At 40.7% G+C, this 12,839-nt stretch overlaps 1 protein-coding gene across 4 annotated transcripts in view; it reads right to left on the bottom strand.

The window, feature by feature from the left end:
* Positions 1 to 12,839, bottom strand: part of STX7 (syntaxin 7) — a 35,053-nt gene that overhangs the window by 16,969 nt on the left and 5,245 nt on the right. For 3 of the 4 annotated variants that reach the window (XM_075748112.1, XM_075748110.1, XM_075748111.1), the window contains exon 2: positions 10,656 to 10,809. In XM_075748112.1, coding sequence (XP_075604227.1) covers positions 10,656 to 10,737 — 82 coding nt within the window. In that variant the 5' untranslated portion in view covers positions 10,738 to 10,809. Of the gene's footprint in view, positions 1 to 10,655; positions 10,810 to 12,376; positions 12,518 to 12,839 lie in introns of those variants that run through there. The other variant, XM_075748113.1, reaches the window with a different exon arrangement.

Below are 12,839 nucleotides of genomic sequence, written 5' to 3' on the forward strand. Positions count from 1 at the left end.
CTGTAGGTCACCCACCTTCTCTGGCGAGGCTGAGAAGCGTCCAAGGACCACACTCATCCCTAGCATGAGACAAGGGAAACTGAGGATGGTCTTATTTTGGAAGGCTTAATAGTAACTCCAGCTACAGGAGAGAAGCTTTCCTAGATTACCTACAATCAGCTGTCCTCTCATCTCAACCTCCAGTCTATATAACATTTGGAAAACCAAACCCTCAAGTGGCCATGACCAAGCTTGTTGCAGCTTTACAGCTGGAGAGTGAGGTGAATCAACACATAACCCAGAGAGTCCTAAAAAGAAGGCCACAACATAGAAGCATGAAATTGGGGGAAAAAAAGGTGTTTAATGAGTGTTATTACCACTTTGCAGCCTGGAACCTCACTTCTTACGTGGATCACACAAGACTGCAGTTTCCTTCAGTGCTACAGTCCATGTGAGACCCACTGCATTGCCCAGTTTCATAAAGCTACCGTCTAATGCTTCCACAGGAAATGTGGCAGCCATTGGGTGTGCTTGGAAAAAAACATTGGCAGCAGCAGGAGTAACAAACACGGACGCATTGTACTGCAGAGGACAAGAACCAGACAAGCAGGCAGGGCAAGTACAATGAAATCTGCCTTACAGAACAGCCAGGCTGGGAACCTGTCACAGGAAAAAGGAGCAGAGCACTGTTCCAACTAGCAGCTACAGGTGCTCCTGAATATTAACTGTAATGGTGAAGGTCCCCTCCATACCACTGTCTTTTACTTAAAAAGGGACAGAGAGGGTTTTAGTCACTGCCTAAGGTTCACAGGACTAAAACTAACAATGGGGATTTAAAGCCATTCATTTTCAGTCGTCTTCCTAGCTCCTGAGCCCAAGCAGAATAAACAGAATCAGCAAAGTGTTCCTTTGTATGCACCAAAAAGAAAGTCTGCTCCACATGAGGCTCAGGCTTAGCTATGGCTTCATACAGCAAATAAGCAGTGTGTACATCACCAGTAGAGTCACCATTCAGAAATGCTTTGTCAAAGACCTCACATGCGCTGCCACTAGTTGGGTAACTATGAAGGAATCTCCTACTTGTTTCCAGCTGAACAAGTGAGTCAACAAACAGCACATCCAGTTACAGATTAAGTTGTGTGGACTTTAATAAACTTCAGGGTCACTTCAGAGGAGGTTACTGGAATAGAAGAATTATTTGTAAAAATTACCCCAGTTCAAACTGCTTCTGCCTAGGGACAACGGACTTCCTCAATTTATTCAAATCCAGTTCAATGTGTTTTCCTTCTGCCTGTCGACTGAGGGTACTTGACTAAAGATGAACAGACGCTGCAGAAAACATTCCTGGATCAATCTTTTATAAAAGCTGTTACACATAGCAACCTAATGTACTTGCAATAAATTCAGCAGATTGAAGTTTTCTGTACGAGCATAAGTACCTTTCTAAAGCTACCAGCGTAGTTCACTCTCACTAAAATTTTAAATAAATCACAATGCCAAAGTGTTGTACGCTTTGGTAACCCTACTTTAACCAAGAGGGACAGTTTGCTAGAGGAATCAAATCCAAGACACCAGCCAAAGACTCCGGTTTAGTAAAAAGCACTCCTACGTCCAAGAGCTCACCTAATTGGACTCAAGTATCTAAAAATGTCAGTAATTGGGTTTTAAGTCTATCTTAACCCAACATATAACACTGATTATTCTAAAACAGGATAATACATTGGCACAGAGAAACAGTAACTGAAGTATGCATGGGAAGGAGAAAATAAAATGAGGATGGGAATGAAGATTGTCTTCAGAGCTCTAAGGACTAAAGACTTTTAAGCATGTAAGAGTGGGAAAACACCAAGTTTTGTACCCTTTTCTGTTCTATTTTGTTAGAGTTTCTAGCATTTCTAAATAGAATCATGCCCCCAAGTGACCAGAAACATGAGCAACAATGTCTGGAGTTCAGGATCTGCCTTCAGTTTTTTCAGTGCTGCTGTCATTATTTCATGCTAGTGTACTACTGCTTACAATGGTCTTTCAAGGACACTGTGAAGCTGGATTGAAGTAGTGCCTGTTCTTCTACTGTGGGCGTACAGCACAGTAAATACACTTTGTTTAAGTGCACAATAACTGATCATGTGATCAATTATTACAGATCAGCCAAGGGGAAGTCATTAAATCAAGTTATAATCACGTTATATTCATATCCTAAAACGTCCCTGGTAACTCCCTGAAACCCCAAAATTTGAACAGCTCTCTAAAGAATACCAGTAGCTTATTAAGCTATGAAAATGATGCACGATTCTGCAGTAAACAGTAGCTGCACAAACACCATGAACCCAAGTCACCTACATGAAGAAAACTTGGGGTTTTTTTAAGAGGTCAGGTCATTAGCACAGGAAGCTAACTCAGGAGCTAACATGGAAGCAAAGACATTCAACATATCACAGACTGGTCGACACAAGCACGTAGCTGTCACTCCGGGGGTCGCTCGCAGTCATCCTGGGTTTATTCCCAGTCCTAACGGGAGTGCAGCCTCCAGCACAGCAGCTCTGTAGTAGATTTGGTCCAAGGGCTCTCCAGATAATCAAACTCCCATGCAGCTCTCCTCTTTTTCTGCCCATAAGTAGGAAAATCCAACCAAATTGAACTGGAATAGGTATTTTAAGTACCTTAGAAAGACTCTGAAATTTAACTCTAGAGATAGGAAGGAGCATGAGCACCCTGGTCACATCCCTTCCCCTCTCTGCTGCAAATGCAGACTGTTTTGAAAAAGTTACCTTGTCTAGGTGAGTCCATTTATATTTGCTCCATCAGCAAAAGCAACAGTTGCAGACAAAATTGTGGATCTCTTCACTGGTTACCTTGCAACATTTGCGAATTGCACAGTGTCTTTACAACTGCTATTTAAATTACTTCCAAACTAAGGTGGTTTAATTTAAAGAGCTCTTTTGTCCCCACCTCACTCAGACTAGATAACTAAGGTAATGCAGAACAATGTAGGACAAGGAAAAATTCTGCCTTTTCTGCACATACTAACACAAATAGCACTCTGGGGTGTACATGGAAAACCCATTTCTCACTCTGTTCTGCTGCTAGCATAAATAAATCCCTGTCCCTCTTGTGCAAAGTCATCCACATAAGACACTGTTTCATATGTCATTTTCCATAGAACCAAAATACTGTTAACGAACAAGAGAAAACACAGAAAACTATTAACAAAACTCTCCAAATTCATACACAAACCTGTGAGGCATACTACCCTAAATATATATGCTGCTTTACATAGACGAAAGTCTTTAGGAACAGCATGCAAATAATTAATGCTTTAAGTTTTCAGAAATAGCTTATTTCTAAAAGAACTGTTGGCTTCATGACTTCACCTCGTTGCAGAAAGATAGGCATTTAGAAACACCCAAACTATCTGAAGTCCTCCTCCTATTATCCTCCATATTCAGGTTATAACTTAGATATAGCAGATTCAAGCTTGATTCCTCAGCCTTGAAAAAGCCCACAAAATGGAATGTGTTGGACCATAATAGATGCTTAAACCCACTAAATAACCATCCTTTTCCAGGTTTTATTGAACGTTCATCCTAAATAGAAGACACCTTCCCGATAACGGCAACAATAATAAAAAAAGAGATTTGTTCCAACTGGCATGTTCCTACAAAGTTGAATTCTGGTTAACTGCAGCTAATTGGAAATTTCTGACAATATCATCATGAAAAGTCTCAACAAGCTCTACTTTAAGCCTATTTGCTTTAAAAACACACCTGCACAAAACCGCACTTTAAATATAGACAAAACAGAATTCTGTTTTCATACAGGCTCTGATTTCAACACCTCAGTGATTTCATTTATTTTTCACTTGCCCATCTGTATCCTTCCGTAGCCAAAGAATAATCATGCAGATCTGTTGGTGTTACAAATATAGTGGCAGATGTATTTTTTCATTAATGTTTCAGCCTGTTTTAGATAAACTTTTTAGCTACCTACCGAGTTTAAACCACAAAAAAAAGGCATATATCAGAACTCTAATACTCTTCAGGGTTTGATGTGTGTTTATAGAATCATAGAATGGTTTGGGTTGGAAGGGACCTCAAAGATCTAGTTCCAACCCCCCTGCCATGGGCAGGGACACCCTCCACTAGACCACGTTGCCCAAAGCCCCATCCAACCTGGTCTTAAACACTTCTAGGGATGGGGCAGCCACAACCTCTGTGGGCAACCTGTTCCAGTGCCTCACCACCCCAACAGTAAAGAATTTCTTTCTAACATCTAATCTAAATCGACCCTCCTTCAGCTTAAACCCGTTACCCCTTGTCCTGTCACTATACTCCCTGATAAACAGTCCCTCACCAGCTTTCCTGTAGGCCCCTTCAGGTACTGGAAAGCCACAATTAGATCTCCCCAGAGCCTTCTTTTCTCCAGGCTGAACAATCCCAACTCTCTCAGCCTGTCCTCACAGGAGAGGTGCTCCAGCCCTCTGATCAGCTTTGTTGACCTTTATGCTTTTCTACAGTTACATAAAGTGAAAGGGAAAGTCATATGATTGCTGTAACTCAACTCCCATTTTAACAACATTCAGTGAAAATACTGGCTTACAGAAAACTTGGGATGCAACACAAATTGGTCAAATTTGCTATCACAGGAGAGGTATCACATGACAGAGGGATCTCTGCTGGCTGAAGTTGACCTTCTGCAAATGTGCTCTATATGAATTGATGTTTGTGCTATCTTAATGAACAGAAAAGTAAGTCAGCAGAAAGCAAGAGTCCTTATGAGAAAGAATCTCTCAAAGCCAGGCAGACTCCCTCTAGCCATACATGGATTGTGGCTACTGAATTTTATTTTATTTTATTTTTATTATCTTGCTGTATGCAGAGCATGTATTTCTCCAGCTGGGCTGATTTTCAGTGTGCATGAACAAGTAAAATACTTTATCACTGACCTTGCCAATACTGAGCAAGGGTAGATTATGCCATTCTTACTGACTCTGCTACTACCACTGCACAAAATCCTGCCATGACCTTTATAGACTGGAGGAGTTGGGAAGGGAGAGATAGGGAGGGAATATAAATGCCTCACTTCAGTGAGTGTAGGTTCTGTAACTGATTACAGTTGGCAAGCAAGAAATTCCCCAAAACTCAAAGACTGTGTGTACTTTATCAATGTCAGGCTTTGTTCTGTGTTCCCATGTAAATGACAGCATTCTAAAATGCTTCTAAACCAACAGCTCCCAAAGTCCAACCTAAGATGCCAGCAGAGACATGAGAATTATCTATCTAGCCTGTGTCGTTATTGCTTTTCTTCGGGGATTGCACTGAGTGACATATTTGGTAGCTACAAAGAAAATATTAGGAGCAAAGCAAAACAAAAGCATAACAAGTCTGCTTCCTCAATGACCCACACACAGGAGTGAGACTTGAGAAGAAGTATGTGGGGGAGGAAAAACCATGTCTGGTTACTTCTTCTTGCACAGTTCCTGTCAGAGACATGAGTCAAATCTTTCCAACTAAGCAGAAAAGGCCTCTAATTCCTCTAACCATATTTTTCCTACTCTTACAACTGTAGTTGTCCCTGTAGATGAATGCAACTCCCATTTCGCTCCCTCTTGGGAACAGTTTTTAAACAAAATGTTTTCCCTCTTTTTGCTACACCCAGAGAATCAATTCTTTAAAATAAGGAAACTGTCAGATTTCAAAGAACTGCTCCCCCTCATCTTCACAGGTGTAAGAAGTCTGAAATTAACATATTTTAAAACTTTTAAATTAGACTTTTTGTTTGTTTTACTTATTCTACTTTCATCTTTCCATTTGTTCAAAGAACAGATTTCCTCTTGTACAATTTGCTACATGCTCTTCAAGAAGAGGAGGAAAAAAAAAAGAAAATCAAAATATGGACTCAATGGTCTCATCCTACTAGGTATGTCCCTAGTATGATAAATGCGTATGAGTAATATGTTCAGCTCTGGGGCCCCAAAATAAGGACATGGAGCTGTTGGAGTGAATCCAGAGGAGGGCCATGAAGATGATCAGAGGGCTGGAGCACCTCTCCTGTGAAGACAGGCTGAGAGAGTTGGGGTTGTTCAGCCTGGAGAAGAGAAGGCTCCGGGGAGACCTTATAGCAGCCTTCCAGTACCTGAAGGGGACCTACAAGAAAGCTGGAGAAGGACTGTTTACAAGGGCATGTAGTGATAGGACAAGGGGTAATGGCTTTAAGCTGAAGGAGGGGACATTTAAATTAGATATGAGGAAGAAATTCTTCACTGTGAGAGTGGTCTGTCACTGGAACAGGTTGCCCAGAGAAGCTGTGGATGTGTTCAAGGCCAGGTTGGATGGTGCTTTGGGGAACCTGGTCTAGTGGAGGGTGTCCCTGCTCAAGGCAGGAGGGTTGAAACTAGATGGTCTTTAAGGTCCCTTCTAACCCAAACCATTCCATGATTCTATGAAATTAACCTGCCTGATAGAAATACAGATTTGTAAGCAGGCAGGACTTCTTTTGTCACAAAGAAGAATTTTTTGCTAGCTCATCTTGTTTCTGTGTATCGCACTCATTCCTTGTCTATCCAGTTACTGTAAATGAGTGACCAACAGGAAAATACTTCAAGGAAATATTGAAGGAAGACATTGAGATTTCTCTCAAGTTAATAGCAGCTGCCAGTAAGCTGCCATATAAGTGAGAGTGTAACCTATGAAACCCAGTTCTGGAGCGACTGCTCCTTCAGTAAACACTGATTAAAACACCTTGGTAATAAGTTCTCCATCTGCAAAGCCCAGACAGGTTGGAGCTCTACACCCTGCATCATCCCTTATATTCTGTTCTCCATATTTAGAAAGTTAGGGACAAACCTCAAGCACCTTTAAATTCGTATTTCAAAAGTCCAACACAATGTGTGTCATCTAGATTTTATGATCAGATATAAGATAGGCCTGGAATGAGAATTACAGTTACTTGGGACTAGATTCCAGACAGATAGACTTTCAAACCTTAATCATAAGTTGTGTCCTAGTAACACAGAAATTTAGCAGCTGCCTAAGCTTAAGAGGTGCCAAAGCTCATTATACACTTCTCCGCTTTTGCGATTTAAATCTGAAGTTTCCTTAGATGTTTGCAGATCTGCTTGTCATCACTGTTAACACAGACTCGAAACCAGCCAGCGAGACATGGCTTGCAAGCATTGCTGCCTCACCAAGGTTCGGTACACAACACTGCAGCTCATTCAAGCACATATGATTCAGGCTCCCCAGGTTTTATAGCACTGCTCAAAAAGAGTCACATGGAGTCTCTAAAAACACTAGGAGTAGGTCTGAGAGCCTAACTATCCCTCTTCTGCCTGAGGCCTGCCACTCTACATTGGAAGTCAAGAGCCTTAAGTTTTGCAATTCCAGCTGCTCAGTGGAACATTTTTAATAAAGGCACGGAGAAACCTTCCGCAGACTAGTTCCCTAAATCTCTGCTTGGAGATGTTGCTGATAAAACATGAGTTTCAGGCTGAGGAAAGTAGACTCCATTCCCTAGATGTTGCTAAGTGATGTTATAATCACTTATTTCCACAGAAATGCTGGAAATGCAAACCAGAGCACAGATCCTTGTTTGAAGAACAGCTGAAACAACCTTCTTTTCACTGAACGCTCTGTGAGATATATGGGATCCCAAACACATATAGGTGCCCTCCTGGCTTTGGTTTCCAAGAGAGCTCAGAGTGCAGACAGCAGTGTATGCTGCTTCCCATTAGCTAGCTCAATTACATCTTCAAGGTCCTAAAAATGAGCCACCAACACCCTCTCCTCCAAAGAAACTCAAACAGTCCACTACAGGTAGCATTTACTGTAGTAGTTCACCAGTGGTTCAGGCAAGGCAGAAGCAATTTACAACTCTCAACACATCTTCAACATAACAATCAATCAAATTATTGGATCAACAGATCAATAAAATCCATTCTTTAAAGCTAAAAGGGTGCTAAGCTAACCCAGCTGTTACCTGATACAAGTGTAGGTCCTCTCCATTACCACAGAACAACCCAAACCAAAAAGAATACTGTCTTGCAACTGATTTAATTATTGGTGTGCCAAACCAGTATAGAAATGAGCTTTGCTTGTCAATCAGTAACTGTAGGCTACATGAACTAGGAAAGAAGGGAGGTAAGGATCACAAGTATTAATACAACAGCAGCATCATGTGGATGCATTATGAAATGTGACATATTTAATATACGTATTCCATCTTGTATATGTATGGCATTAAAAACAGTTGATCACGAAACACATCAAATTTATTATTTGGAGGGGTTGTGTGTAATAATTCAACCTTGAAGAAATGTTACAGTAAGGATTGTTGTTCCGACAAACGCTACTTCCTATAAACCTGTGGTGTATTATGAAATCTCGGCAGCACAGCGTTGTCTAATTCAGGAAGTTCTGTATTTCTCCTGCAAGTTAAAGGGCCAGCTTCTAGCTGGAAGAGCCAGTTTCCTTTCAACTAATCTATATCTCTGTAGTAGTATTCACAGTTTGCTTGTATGTTAGCAGAAGTGTGAATTAGTTTTGAGGGACCTCCTGAAATGGTTTGGTAATATGAAATAAAGCTCTCTTAGTCTATTAATCTCACTCTGAAAACCAGAATATCTACACAAGTCCAGGTTAACCAAGAAGATTTCAAATGTGTTGTCACATCTCACAAATAACAAGTATTTCTGGACAGAAGTGCAAAATCAAGTCAACTGCTTAGAAGGAAAAACATGGATTTAGGGTCAAGATTCCTGTTTCTCTCCCCCTTCCTCCCTCCCTAACCAAGATCATAAATTGCAGTCTAAGACACACCTGCTCAGCAGATGACTGGCTCTACAGGTCCCTAAGCTTGCAGGTTTCTCCCCATTTGACCTGGAACTTCCTGCGGCTCACACCTTCCAACAGAAAGCTGGAGAGGTACTACACATGGGAACAAGATAGCTAGAAAAGTGTACATAAGCCTTTAAAGAGCTCAATCCAGGAAACATGTTCAGCATGCCCATAGGATCCAGATCCTCATAGAATCTGCCAAAGAAGATTGGATTGCAAGAATAACTCGGTGGTTACAGTTCAGTCAGATCTACAGAAGAGAGAGGGATGGAATCCATCTGAGTACCTACCAGTCCTAGAAAAGTGCTTGGCTGGAGCTTTTGAAGGCAAAGCTCCTGTTTTTGAAGCCATGCAGCAGTAGGGCTAAAAGAGATTTGGACTTGGGTCTTGGTATGGAAGAAGGCACCTATCTATTGCTCAGACTTTAGCCATCTAAATTTCAAAAAGGAGAGGAGAGCAGGATTGCCACCCCTGTGACATGTCTCCTTCTATCTAAGCCTGGGCAGCTTGCTTTTAGTATGCCTTGTTTGTCACGGGGAGAGGGAAGAGACAGCAGTAGCAAGAGAGGAGATGGATAAGGCAGGATGAGACTAAGGACTCGCTGAGTCCAGCACAAGATGGCTAATTATGTTCAGCGACTGTCTTCACAACGCTCCAGTTTCAATCACTGATTTCACTTTACATTTTCACCTGACAACCGAGACTTCTTTTTTACATCTTGGAGCCTCGGTGTCTGTCACAGGTTGGCAGGTATCTCTGGAAGACCAAATTAGAAGCCATGAGACTGAGTGAATTAACTGAGCAAATTTTAGGAAATAAAGCATAACAGCTTTTAGAGATCCAGTTTGTTAATTTTAGGTTGAGGAGGTACAACCCTGATGTACAGAAACTTTTCAGTGAAGCAAAATTGCAATTTTTCTTCCTGTCTGTTGAGACTTAAAGAAATTCTTTCTGGAAGAAAATACAAAATGCAGCTGAAGAAAAATAGGCAAAAGCCCAATCTGTGCCATTAATCTGTGCTACAAATACCAACTCCTAAAACTTGTCTTGCAAAACAAGGATCAAAGTTTTAATAAAACCCAACATACTTAACTAATCAGAATTCATTTGAAGTTTTAATAATAAAATACCCATTTCTGCATGTAAACTATACCCTGCACAGCATTAAAAACATGCATGCCAAAACCTAGCTATATGCTGTTCATGGCTAGCTCCTTTCTGATTGACAGTATACTTTGCATAATTCGTGAGATGAAGTTGTATTTGCTTTACACACACACACACACACACTAAAAACATAATGGAAAATGGAGGGAAAGGGAAAAGGACTGAAAATGCCAGCAGCCTAACTTACCTCTAACTTGAACACCCCAGTTAGGCAGCTAAAAAAATTAGGTGGCACAAATCTATGCACACTTGCACAATCTTATTTACATATCTAATACGTACTTCCAAGGGCAAGCTGCAAGGCCACAGTTTCTGTCTCCACTAAACAATTCAAGCTCCAGCAAATATTTGATGCAATCCTTGCTCAGCAAACATCTCAACCCACCATCTTAAGGTGCCACATAACTAACCAGAAGAAAACTGGCTTATTACCAGCAGCCATCTTACTAATTATTTATTCATTTGGTGAATACAGAGTGATACTATACTTCCCCAAGATAGATCACACTTAACCATACATACGAAGGACCGGATCTGCTGTGTGGGGTGCCACAAACCTGTGAAATGAGCAGGTAAAGTCAAAGAGTGAATTCCCATGAACGAATGTGAGAAAAATACCTTGAATGGGGGGCACCACCATTATTAGTTTTATATAAAACATGCATAAATGCAACTTACAGCATTGTGTGATCTTCTGGATGTTAGAAGTTATGCGTTGGGCTAGTTGATTGGGATCCCCAAAACCCGCACCATACGACATGGCTGAGTAGATTTGCTTTCAAGATCATCCACGATGTAAACTAGTCAGAGAGTCTTCACCTATTAAAGACACCTAAACCCGTCCCCAGAAAACAGAGTTATGTCTTGGTCGTTGGTTTACAAAGGTCTTCATCATCTTACAGAAGAATACACAAGAAAAGATTAAAGAGAACTCCATATACTAATGTTTTCCCTTTCCAAAAACAGTACTTCAAAGATGGAATTTAAGGGAACACTTTCCTAAAAAAAGTATTAAATAAGTATATGACATCCTTTTTGAATTTTCTACAATAACTCTTACTATTAAGATCCTTAGTAATACACAGAGCTTAAGATCTGCAATTACTCAACAGCAGCTACATCACAGAAATTACATCCTTTGTCAAAACTCTTCTGTATTTTCCTCACTGCAAGCAAAGAAAAAGTATGCATTTTCACTTGTTGCCATTCCAGAAAAAAGCTGTATGTTTAACCAGTCAACGACAAATCCGCTGATAAATTATGTCCCAAACCAATTAGATGGTTATCACCCATCCCACCAATACAACCTAGCATATATAAGCCACTGGAAAAGAACCCAGCAGGTATCACATAAGATATCAGAATGAAGGAGGCACGTCATTCCCTCTAAACACCAATCATTTGCCTCAATTTCAGTTCTAGTTGTAATCCAGTTTCATATGAATTCTATAAATTGCCACTATCCTGTTTCAACTGCTGTGTTTCTCAATATGAACTCATTTTTCAACAACTTGGGTATACAAATACATTTTTAGTGGTGTTTTTTTGCACCCAGAACTACCATATCTTATCTAAAAAGGTCAAAATCTGACAACCCAAATACTCACAAATACATTTGCCCTAAAAGCACACATACACAATCCTAGAGATGTCTCAGCCTGCTTTTCACCCATATAGACCAAATTTCAGCACAAGCTCAAAGATACTCTAAATCCAAATTAACAAGACATAGCTTAGGCTACACGTGCAAATCAAAACAGTCAATTTATCTGTTTGGCCATAAGAATACAGACTAATCAAGCATACATGCATCCAACACAATCCCACAATTTCACCCAGGCTGTGCTTGTCTTAACTTGATCCTTTCCATTCCCCTGCACATCACCTTCATGGCTTCAACATTTTAACTTCACCAGCTCCCCGCACTTCTACTGTTCAACCCAAACTATGTGTCTCCCAAGCAACGTCCTCTTCTCCTCGCCTGTGAGCTTCTGGTTAACAGACACTGCTAAAACTCAGTTTCAGGGAAAGAGAGAAAGCACATTTCAATGTTTAAATGGAAAAGAAGGAAATTAAAAGGCCAACTGATTTGTCAAGTGTGATACCAGCTGTGTACAGTTTGTAAACTCAAGTCCTTACGAACTTTTTTCAAAAAACAAACAATTAACCCTCCTTGTTGCCAAATATTTTCTTTCACCTTCGGAAATGCCTGTATTAATACAGCACAGCAACACCCTGGTTGTTTTAAAACATGACTGTTTTCATATCTCTGTGATACGAAATGATCTCTAGTGGAGCTGCCAAGACATGTTAGCAGTCAGACACATCCCACCAGAACTTCACCAGGAATATAACTAGAGAGGTCAGGCTCATCCCTGCTGCCCTGCAGGTTACATTACCTATGCTGGATGAACAAGCTGCTGCCACTGTGAAGACAAGCCCTGCAAGATTTTGAAATGGCTGCTGCACCAGGGTACCAAATCCTGCTTGGAGTCTTCAGGCCCTAGTCATGAACTACCTGATTGCAGATGAGGAGACAGGGAGTGTATTTGCACTCTTCTACGTATTTGCTGCACAACTGCCCATGAGTCATGCTAGTTCTCTGCAGTATTGTTTCCTGTCTTTGTCTGTACCACATGCAGATTCAAGATATTTTGGGTCACAGACTAAAGTCTGGAGTCAGTCAGCCAGCCGGCCTATATCCCGCTTATTTGGTCCAATTCTTGATCTTTTTGGAAACTCTAGGCAATATCACATTGAATTTGTATTGTAAGACCAAACCCATACAAACTTTATAGCGAATAAATGACTCTATGCCTTGGTGTACTAAATAAGGAAGTTCTATCAATTTATTGGAAAATA

This window comes from Balearica regulorum, chromosome 3 (assembly GCF_011004875.1).
Source record: "Balearica regulorum gibbericeps isolate bBalReg1 chromosome 3, bBalReg1.pri, whole genome shotgun sequence".
Classification (NCBI taxonomy): domain Eukaryota; kingdom Metazoa; phylum Chordata; class Aves; order Gruiformes; family Gruidae; genus Balearica; species Balearica regulorum.